The sequence below is a fragment of the Carcharhinus amblyrhynchos genome, unplaced genomic scaffold (assembly GCF_965287045.1).
Source record: "Carcharhinus amblyrhynchos unplaced genomic scaffold, sCarAmb.v2.hapA scaffold_378, whole genome shotgun sequence".
NCBI lineage: Eukaryota > Metazoa > Chordata > Chondrichthyes > Carcharhiniformes > Carcharhinidae > Carcharhinus > Carcharhinus amblyrhynchos.
In genome coordinates this window covers 140,604-152,125 of record NW_027650118.1, presented here as the reverse complement: position 1 = coordinate 152,125, position 11,522 = coordinate 140,604, and the positions used below count along the sequence as shown (strand labels likewise).

General features: G+C 41.6%; 1 protein-coding gene across 1 annotated transcript in view; it reads left to right on the top strand.

The window, feature by feature from the left end:
- Positions 1–358: 358 nt before the first annotated feature.
- Positions 359–11,522, top strand: part of dcaf1 (ddb1 and cul4 associated factor 1) — an 81,706-nt gene continuing 70,542 nt past the window's right edge. The window contains exons 1-3 of the mRNA XM_080183690.1: positions 359–518; positions 2,399–2,516; positions 5,153–5,229. Coding sequence (XP_080039816.1) covers positions 2,407–2,516; positions 5,153–5,229 — 187 coding nt within the window. The 5' untranslated portion in view covers positions 359–518; positions 2,399–2,406. The remainder of the gene's footprint in view (positions 519–2,398; positions 2,517–5,152; positions 5,230–11,522) is intronic.

The window sequence follows — 11,522 nt, the reverse complement described above, 5'->3', positions numbered from 1 at the left end:
TGATAAATGTTTTAAAATGTCGCTTTTTTTGAATAGGGTACTCGTAAGGGAAGGCCAGTTCTGAGTCACAAATGCTTACATAGAGCAAAAGAACGTGTATTGAAACAGTAGATTTCCCACAAGTACATTCCAAAAAGCTTCACATTTAACTAATTACGTTGCAAGTATGGTTGCTGTTATAATGTAGGGAGAAATGGCAGCCAGTTTGAGCACAGTATAATCCCCCATGTGGTAATGAGAAAGGTGGCCAGTTAATCTGCTTTGATATTGATTGATGGATCAATGCCCTGTTCTTATTTGAATATAGCCATAGAGGTTTTTTGCCTTCACCTATGCAGGTTCATCTGACATCTTGTCTGAGAGACGATGCAGCAGCCCTGGAGTGTCAGTCTGAATTATGTCCTCAAATCCTAAAATGGAAGTTAAACCCACAGTCTTTTGAACTCAGAAGGGAGCATCAGTTCCAGTCACTTACTTCATTTGGTGGCATCCTTGAAGTGCCAAGTCTCGTTACTTAGGTAATCAGATACTTGGAATTTTATCTTATTGATTGTCCTTCATCCACACACAATAGGACACTCTGCTTAGTTTTCTATTTAATCCTAAACTGGGCTTCAATCCCATATCCACTCCATCATCCAGACCTGCCTGCTTCCATCACTGTAACGTTGCTTATCTTCAACCAGTCTCAACTATCTGATGTTATCATTTCTTATTCAAAAACATTTTCTATACATACAACTATTCCAATACACTCCTGGTCAATATTGCACCTTGCTCTTCCACAAACTTGTTTGTCCAAAATTGCTTGTAACCTAATTCATACCATGTCCCATTCATTCACTGCCCTTGTGCTTACTGATATCCTGTCTGGCAATTTCTCGATTTGAAAGCTCTTATTCTTGTGTCCCTACGTGGCCTTAGCACTCTTTATCTCCTACAGTCCTTCATACTTCTTACAGTTCTGGCATCTTGTGCGCCTGATTTTCATGACTCCTTCGCTCGTCTTCAATTGCCAAGGCCTGAACTCAAATTCCCTCCCGAAGGGGAAGCTTCCCTTTTTTCTCCAGCTCTTTTTGATTTTTTAAGATGTTTCTTTGACCATGCTTTTGGTCATTTGTCATGAAACCTCCTCATTTGGGTGATGTCAACCTTTTGTCTGATAATGACCCTGAGAAACATCTTGGGGTGGATTTAGTATGTTAGAGGCTCTGTATAATTGCAAATTCTTGTTGTAATATCAGAGTTGTCAGTGCAGTTTCAGTAAAGTGTATGTTGTGTAATCCTCATGGTGTGTTCAGCTAAGTTACAAAAATACAATTCTCTTCACTTTTAGTGTGTCTAGATGGTACATGGATGAATGTGGGGAGTAATTTGAAACAAAGAAGAGCATTGCAAAACAATTAAATGGATGAACCTATAATGTGTGTGGATGATTGGGTCTGATGATTACATCTTTTAAATGTGATTTTAGAAAATGTTGTGCACGTTGAAGACCACACTTCATGTGGTGTATACCGTGAGAAGGAAATTAAAGTGTTTGCAACTTTATTCCAGGCTTCCAGAATAAAATATCTGCCTTGTTATTATATTTTTATTTGTGTTCTCGTTGACCTCTCAAAAGTGCACGACTGAAATATTCATATTCACTTATAAAGTTTCTCCTTTACTGTACAGTGATGACTTTTTGCAATATGAAAGAGGGGAGGGAGCAAAAAAGCTTGGTTTAATCTGTAACCCACAGCCAGATAGGCTCAAGTGTCTGTAACTGAGTGTTTGCTGAGTACCACAGGCAAAAAAGGGTGAGCAGTAAACCACGTCAAAGGTATTTTACAACGCAGCGCTCTCTTAGCAACTTGCTGGAGCTGGAGGGTTAGCTCAGCATTGACTGTCACTGACTCCAAGTAATGAGTAGCACAGAAAAGCCCTCTGACCGTAACAGTTTCTCCCTCGTTGCTGTTATTTTTGGTCTAGTCTGCTAAAGTGTAATAAATCCATTTTGGTGTTTAAACTGACTTTGACCAGATGGGATTAATGTAGACTGGGGGGAGACAAGATACATTTAAACGATCAACCTGCTACTTACTGAGATCACTCTGTTATGAGAGTCACGGGTGAATTTTGACCCACGGTTCAAGTCATGCGGCCTTGGATATTAAGCTTGTGCAACTCATCTGTCAGTGGGAATCCCAAAGCTTTTGCAGCATCTTTCTGATATTATATTAGAACAGCACTGTCAGAATAAAAGGTGCAATATTTTTTGTGGGTTCCAATCCCAAATCAACTGGAATTAAAACTCCATCTCGAAGATAAGTATAAGGAATGGACTAGGGAGGGAGAGAGTGGTGATTCTAGTGTACCTAACAATTTATTGTCTCTTTCTCTGCCCTCTCACCAGGCTCAACAATGGCTTCCGTTCCTGCAAATGTTGATTCCAAAGCTGAGCTTACTTCACTACTGGAGCAGTGGGAAAGGGAGAACAACAATGGGCAGAATGTTGTCCCTGTCTTGACCAAGTAAGCAGTTAGGAATGTAGAGGTTGGAAATTCGGACTGTCAAGACAAAACATTAGTTTATCTTGGGATTTATGGCACTCAGTGAAAAGTTGGATGCTGCAGCTGGGGGTGGTAAGACATGATGAACTGGGGGTAGTTGTGGGGGGTAAAGTGCCCATTTAGGATGGGAAGAGAGGAGTCAAGACTGCATTTGGGAGACAGTGTCTGGACAATTTTATTTTCCATTCGTGTGAATGTTGCTGGCAAGGTCAGCATTTGCCACTATGGTATTGTAGATGTCACACAGTGGGTGATGATATAGTGATGCATATCATGATGAAACAGTAACATCAGCACTCGTGGGCTAGGAACTCTAAGGAATATGAAATAGTCTGCATGCAACAGAGGTATACTGAACATGTAGCTTAGTATATATAATGCAAATAAATTAGTCTTGTTGCACAGTGGTTAGCACTGCTGCCTCAGCACCAGGAATCTGGGTTCGATTCCTGGTTTGGGTGACTGTGTGGAGTTTGCATGTTCTCTGTGTGTGCATGGGTTTCCTCCAGGTGCTCCGGTTTTTTCCCATAGTCCAAAGATGTGTGGGTTAGGTGGATTGGGCATACTATATTTCCCCTTAATGTCAGGGAGATTAGCTAGGGTAAATGCATGGGGTTACAGGGATAGGGCCTGGGTGGGATTGTGATTGGTGCAAGCTCAGTGAGCCAAATGGCTGCCTTCTGCACTGTAGGGTTCTATGATCTATGAACTCTGCTCAAGTCAGACCTAAGTCAATCATTAAAGGGAAACTTTCTCCATATAGATTAGGCCATGAGTTAACCCACAAAACAATAGGAGGAGCTTTATTCTGCATATAATTATGCAAACTACACCTGTGAGTGCTTGATGCAACACTGACTCACCAAAGTGGAAAGTGTTCCATTCCCCAAGAAAAGTAGTTACCATTACAAACAGAAAAGTTTTTGTTAAAAACACAAACTTGGATGATCACATCAGAATCAGTTCAATTTTTGGAGTTGTTAGGGCCCTAAACAAATTACATTAGGACGCCAGACTAGGAGCCAACTATTTTTCTATTTTGGCACAAATGTGAAGATTGGATGCTTCATTCCAGGATTAATTCCACTGTCAAATTAGGGATTTTTTTATAGTAAAATCTTATTTGATAAAACAGTTTAAATATAACTAACAAATGAAGCAGCTTAACTGTTAATAGTTGAACAACATTTAAAAGTGAAAGGAAACTAATTTCTAATTAATCACTTTCAGTTCCAAATAAGCAACATTTCTCTTACAGATGTAAATGCCAGTTACATACTGTTGTTAACCATAAATATACTTGCTATAATGAAAGTCAATAGTCTTGAAGCTTTAAGTGAAAATGAGCCTCGGGCAGCTTGTAGAAACCCTAGGATGAGATTTTCTGGCCGTGCTCGCCCCAAGGCTAGAAATTGCCGCCCAAGGTCAATGGACCTTTAAATGGTCCATCAAAATTTCTGGCCCACTGGCTATAGTTCCCATGACAGTGAGGGGAGAGAGGATTCCATCCTCAGTCTTCAAATAGTTCTCAGCCAGAATTGTAAAAGGTACTTTTCTGCTACAGGCTTAGCTATGCATGTAAAACCACATCATCACATGACCCTGTCAATCACTATCAAAAATCCCATGGGGAAACTTAATTAAATAGAAGTCCATTAACTCTATCAATGTACCAAGTACCTAGCTGAAATTAGTTTTGAACTTGTTTTTACAACCCTTGAGCTAAATGTTTGCCAGACATACTGGCTGCCTGCAGAATAAATCTGAAATTTTAAACATGCCCCTTAAACAAAAATATATATTTATAATCTATGGCAGTATGAATTTTGGAATTCAATTATGGGATGTGGGTGGGTGCTAACTGGGCCAGCATTTATTGCCCATCCCTCATTGCCCTTGAACTGCTTGTTAGACCATTTCAGAGGACAGTTACACATCCCATAACTGAATTTCAAAATTCATACTGCCATGAATTATAAATATATATTTATGTTTAAGGGGAATGTTTAAAATCTCAGACTTATTCGGCAGTCAGCCAGTATATCTGGCAAACATTTAAGAGGACAATTAAGAGTCAACCACATCGTTGTGGATCTGGAGACACATGTAGGCACACCAAGTAACAACAGCAGATTTTCTTCCCTAGAAGACATTTGACAATCAACAATGGTTTCATGGTCATCATTAGGACTTCTCTAATTCCAGATTTTTATTGAATTCAAATTTTTCCATCTGCCATGGTGGGATTTGTTCCCAGGTCTCTGGATTACTAATTCAGTAACAATGCCACCACCTCCCCATGAAAGAGTTGAATGAACATGCACCATTAAGACACTCCCTTAAATGGTTAAAACCCATTTACTGGAATAAAAATCTAATTCGACCTTGTTTTCTCAGATTAGGTAATCATATCAGTGACATGAGCAAAACTTTAAAAGGTTTCAGGAAAACAAAAAAGTGTTGTGATTGAGAAGCACTAATGTAGAGAATTCCCCTTTTGTTCAGTTAACTGGGGACATAGATGTAACACAGATCAAATAGCCTGAAGATGGTATTTCGGGTTACTGTGCTGAAAAAATGGTCATTTTTCTTTTTAGAATTTCAGACCTCATTGAGAAGGAGACTGAGGAGTACCATAAGGCTGACCCTGATCCTTTTGATGATAGGCATCCAGGTAAGCTTGACCTCTTTCATTTCAATAGGTGCAGTGGCAACAGCTGACTCACCGACCAAATCTGAATAGTGTTATTTGAGAAGAGGCCTGCCATTGAACTGGGCAGCAATTCCAGAGGCCAATGAATAGGGAATGTATGCTAATAAATGTGATCATTTTGGTGAGAAGTCTCACAACACCAGATTAAAGTCCAACAGGTTTATTTGGTAGCAAAAGCCACTAGCTTTCGGAGCACTTGCTGCTCCTTCATCAGTTGAGTGGGAGCCCTATTCACAGGGCATATAAGAGACAAACTCAATTTACAAAATGATGATTGAAGTGCGAGTCTTTACAGGTAATCAAGTCTTAAAGGTACAGACAATGTGAGTGGAGAGAGTGTTAAACACAGGTTAAAGAGATGTGTATTGTCTCCAGACAGGACAGTTAGTGAGATTTTGCAAGTCCAGGCAAGTCGTGGGGGTTACAGTTGTGTGACATGAACCCAAGATCCCGGTTAAGGCCATCCTCATGTATGCAGAACTTGGCTATCAGTCTCTGCTCAGTGACTGTGCGCTGTTGCGCGTCGTGAAGGTTGCCTTGGAGAACGCTTACCTGAAGATCAGAGGCCGAATGCCCATGACCACTGAAATGTTCCCCAACGGGAAGAGAACAGTCTTGCCTGGTGATCGTTGAGCGGTGTTCATTCCTCCATTGTCATAGCGCCTGCATGTACCATGCCTCGGGACAGCCTTTCCTGCAGCATTTCAGGTAGACAACATTGGCTGAGTTGCAAGAGTATGTACCGTGTACCTGGTGGATGGTGTTCTTGTGAGATGATGGCATCCGTGCTGATGATCTGATACGTCTTGCAGAGGCTGCTGTGGCAGGGTTGTGTGGTGTCGTGGTCATTGTTCACCTGAAGGCTGGGTAGTTTGCTGTGGACAATGGTTTGTTTGAAGGCAAGAAGTGAGGGTGTGGGAATGGCCTTGGCAAGGTGTTCATCTTCACCAATGACATGTTGAAGGCTGTGGAGAAGATGTTGTAGCTTCTCCGCTCTGGGGAAGTACTGGACGATGAAGAGACACGGGACATGGTGGACAGAGTATCCTTCATCGTCCAGTACTTCCTCAGAGCGGAGAAGCTACGACGTCTTCTCCAGAGCCTTCAACATGCCATTGATGAAGACGAATATCCCGCCAAGGCCATTCCCACACCCCCATTTCTTGCTTTCAAACAACCGTACAACCTCAAACAGATCATTGGGTAGCTGGCTGGGGACAATCTTCAGGAAAACAGCGACCACGACACCACACAACCCTTCCATAACAACCTCTGCAAGATGTGATGGATCATCAGTGCAGATGCCATCATCTCACATGACAACACCATCCACCAGGTACATGGTACGTATTCGTGCAACTCGGCCAACGTTGTCTACCTGATAACGCTGTAGGAAAGGATGTCCCAAGGCTTGGTACACTGGGGAGACCATGCAGGCGCTATGACAACGGATGAATGAACACCACTCAACAATCACCAGGCACTCTGTTGGGGAACACTTCAGCGGTCACAGGCATTTGGCCTCTGATCTTCGGGTAAGCTTTCTCCAAGGCGGCCTTCATAACACACGACAGCGCAGAATCGTTGAGCAGAGACTGATAGCTAAGTTCTGCACACATGAGGACGGCCTCAACCAGCATCTTGGGTTCATGTTGTAGTGTCTGTAACCCCCATGATTTGCCTGGGCTTGCAAAATCTTACTGACTGTCCTGTCTGGAGACAATACACTTCTCTTTAACCTGTGTTTAACCCTCTCTCTGCTCACATTGCCTGTACCTTTAAGACTTGATTACCTGTAAAGACTCGCATTCCAATCATCATTTTGTAAATTGAGTTTGTGTCTTTATATGCTCTGTTTGTGAACAGAACTCCCACTCACTTGACAAAGGAGCAGCCAGCGCTCCAAAAGCTAGTGGCTTTTGCTACCAAATAAACCTGTTGGACTTTAACCTGGTGTTGTGAGACTTGTTACTGTGTTTACACCTGTCCAACGTTGGCATCTCCACATCATTTTGGTGTCCAGATCCAACTGAACATTGCCTATGCCAAGTCATTACTGGGACAAATGTTGCAGTTGGTTCTCAGTGACGTATTTAGCTTGGAATAGCAATAAAAGTTGAGCTCTAGTGCTACCTTCAGAAAGCAGTAATCCTGACCATGATTCATAGAACCCTACAGTGCAGAAAGAGGCCCTTCGGCCCCTTAGGTCTGCACTGAACACAATCCCACCCAGGCCCTATCCCCATATCCCTACACATTATACCCACTAATCCCTCTAACCTACGCATCCCTGGATACTAAGGGGCAATTTCTTAGCATGGCCAATCAACCTAACCCACACATCTTTGGACTGTGGGAGGAAACCGGAGTACTCAAAGGAAACCCACGCAGACACGAGGAGAATGTGCAAACTCCACACAGACAGTGACCCGAGACGGAAATCGAACCCAGTACCTGGAGCTGTGAAGCAGCAGTGCTAACCACTGTGCTACCGTGCCGCCCATGACTATTAACATGGCTCCATTCAGAATTGTAGAATCCCTACAGTGCAGAAGGAGGCCATTCGGCCCATCAATTCTGCACCGGCCACAATTCCACCCAGGCCCTATTCCCGTAATCCCACACGTTTACCCTGCTAATCCCCAGACATTAAGGGACAATTTAGCATGGCCAATCAACCTAACCCGCACATCTTTGGATTGTGGAGGGAAACTTGGAGGAAACTCACGCAGACAGCGCTAGTCACCTTCCCGTGAATGAATTGGATGAAAATGCATCATTAAGACACTCTCTTAAATGGTTAAAACCTATTTGCTAGAATAAAAACCTAATTCAATTGCTTTTGTTTCTCAGACTATGTAATCATTACCAGTGACATAAGCAGAACACTTCAAAAATGTTTTGGAAAAACAAAAAATAGTGTTGTGATTAAGAAGCAATAACACAGAGAATCTCCATTTGTTCAGTTAACTGGAGACATGTTCCTGTTCACTTGGTGACTATATAGTTTCCAGAGGGCATAAGTCCATGGACCATGTCTATGTTTTGTGTTATAGATTGCACACCCTTTTCGGTTTTCTCAAACACCTTTTATTGATGTTTTGTTTGCACTTCAGTCCCACGCTCCTGATCTACGGGCACCTGGTGCGGAGAGGGGCGTATCAGGACGCTGACCTCCTCGTGAACCTGCTCCTAGGCCTGGCGAGATGCGCCATCAGTAGGTCCAGGCAGCGGCCGATCGACGGGGCCGTCCATCCCGACTGCCTGACCCTCTACCGTGGCTACGTTCGCGGCCAGGTGTCCTTGGAGAGGGAGCATGCGGTTTCCATGGGCGGGGTTGACGCCTTCTGTGCCCACTGGGTACCGCAGGGGCTGGTGTGTGTTAATAGGCCCTTATAATCACATTTTGATTTAATGTTTTAAGTTTCCTTTGGACTTTGGTTTCTGTTTGGGCCGTCTCCCCTTTTTGGGGGGCTGCCCCTCTTAATTTGTCCCTAAGTTAATTTGAGTTTGTTTTACTTGTTAGGTACATGAAAACAACTTCCAGGGAGGGCATATGTTTAGTGCGTGATTTCAATTGGACTCATTGCAAAACTCCAAATAGCCAATTATATAATTGTGCTGCTACTCCATTGTTTCTGAGTTGCCATTGGTAGCAATTGTAACTATTCAAGGAAAGAGGGAGAGAGAAAATGAGCAACAGCAGACTATTTGGCTTGACATCAATAATAAAGAAATCAGTTATTAGAGAATTTGTAACAGGGCATTTCAAGAATCCTAATATTGATCAGATTTAACAGAGATTTAAGGAAGGGAATTAGTCTTTGAAGTGTAGTTGGCATGGTAGGTGAGAGGAAAACCAGTTGATTTGAATTTTTTAAAAAACTGATAAGGTGCTACCTAAGTGTTACGCAAATAAAGCTCATGGTAATATTGGCATGGATTAAGGATTAATTAATGGATAGAAAACAAAGTAGGATTGAATGGGTCATTTTCAGGTTGACAGGCGATAATTAATAGGATATCACAGGGATCAATGCTTGGGTTTTTGCCACTTAAAATCCCTATCAATGATTGCTACTTACAATCCCTATCAATGATTTAGATGAGGGAATGGAGAACAATGTATCCAAGTTTGCTGCTGATGCAAAGGTTAGGTGAGTGATTACAAACAGAAAAGTTATCATTTAAAAACACAAGCTTGGATCACACCAGGGACCCTGGTTCACTTCCAGCTTCGGTCACTGTCTGTGTGAAGTTTGCATGTGCTCTGCGTGTCTGTGTGGGTTTCCTACAGGTGCTCCGGTTTCCTCCCACAGTCCAAAGATGTGCAGGTTAGGTTGATTGACCATGTAAAACTGTCACTTGGTGTCAGGAGACTGGCAGGGTAGATACATAGGATTTACTGGGTAAGAACTTGGGTGGAATTGTTGATGTGCAAACTTGATGGGCCAAATGGCCTCCTTCTATGAGAAAGAGGTTAGGGAGAATGCAGATGCTGCTATTAGGTGAGTTAACTGAGTGAACAAGAATGTGGCAGATGGAATATAATGTGGAGAAGTGCGAAGTTAGCCAATTTGTAAGAAAAAAGTGGAGTGTTTTTAAACGGTAAGAGATGGGAAATGTTGGTATTCAGAGAGAAATAGGTGCCCTTGTACACAAATCATAAAGCTAATATGCAGGTGAAGTGCACGGTGGAGAATATGAAGTGTCTGTTCACCTTTAAAACAAAAGGATGGGAGTGTAAGAGTAAAGAAGTTTTCAATTATATTAGGAGAATTATGTATCCTCCCCTTATCTAGGAAAGAGTATACTTGCCTTAAGAGGGAATGCAACAACTGTTTGCACCAAAACTATTTCTGGAATGTGTGATGTATCCTATGAAGAGAAATTGAGTCAACTGGTCTGTATTCACTTGAGTGAAGAGTGAGGGCAAACTAATTGAAACATACAAACTTAAGGGATTTGTCACAGTACATGCTGGGAGGATGTTTCCTTTGGTTGGATTGTCTACAACTTGGGATCATAGTCTCATTCAAGATTGAGCAGGAGAAATTTCTTCACTCCGTTGTGAATCCTTTGAAATTCTCTATCTATCCTGGGAGCTGAAAATGTTCCATTAGTATATTAAAAACCAATACATCGATTTTTGGTTACCAAGGGAATCAAGAAGTGTGGGTAAGCGTTGGAAGATGATTTGAGATTCAAGATCATTCATGGTTTTATTGAATGGTGGAGCCAGCTTGAAAGGCGCTGCTCCTTTTGTGGTTTGTGCTCTGGGAACTAGTACTAGTAGCGCAATGAGATTGTATGTGGAATATGTTAGGCAATGAGGTACTTTTTAAGTAATGACTGAAACCTCTTGCTCAAGAATGATCACCTGTGGTGTTGGTTCCTAAGCCATGAGGCTCACCCAGGTGGCTGCAAACTGAAAGTGAGTTTGAAGGGATTCCTCTGGCTAAGACCCATTTTGTTTCACATGTTGAACTGGTAATGTTATAGCATAACTGAAATGCATTAATTTTCTTAATGTTAGGGCCCTGGACTAAAACCCCAAATTATATTAGGAAGCCAACAATTCTTTTTTTGGTATAAATATAAGTATAGGATGTTTCACTCTAGGAATAATTCCGCTGACAAATTAGGGATCTTTTAGAGTATAACAAACTTTATTTCACAATACAATTTAAATATAACTAACAAAATGAGGTAGTTTAACTCTTAACAAAAGAACAATAGTTTAAAAAAAAACTTTAATTTCTAACTTAACACTTTCAGTTCTAAGTAAGCAATGTTCTCATACAGACTTAAAGTTTCACTTACTTGCTGTAAGGGGTATAAACAGTCTTGAAGGTTTTGGAGCGAGATTGAGTTTCGAGCAGTTTGCAGACCTGTCTTTAAACAAACCCCAGCCACAACTGAAAGCTGTTATTCTGCTACAGATTTAGCTCCTTCTTTATTACCTTACCACATGTCACTGTCAATCAACCTAATCAAAAACCCCAGGAGAAATCTTCATCTATAAACAAAAATCCATTATCTCTCTCATAAGCAAACACTTCATGGCTGAAACGAGTAGTTATCCTGCTCTCCCAGCATCTGAGCTGTGTTCATTCCATAAATACTGACAGCATGTGGAAAACAGCTCAATTTTAAAACATTCCCCATAAACATTAGAAAACTATATATATGTGTGTATATATATATATATATATACACATATCTATAGCAGCTACAGTCATCACGCTAACAAA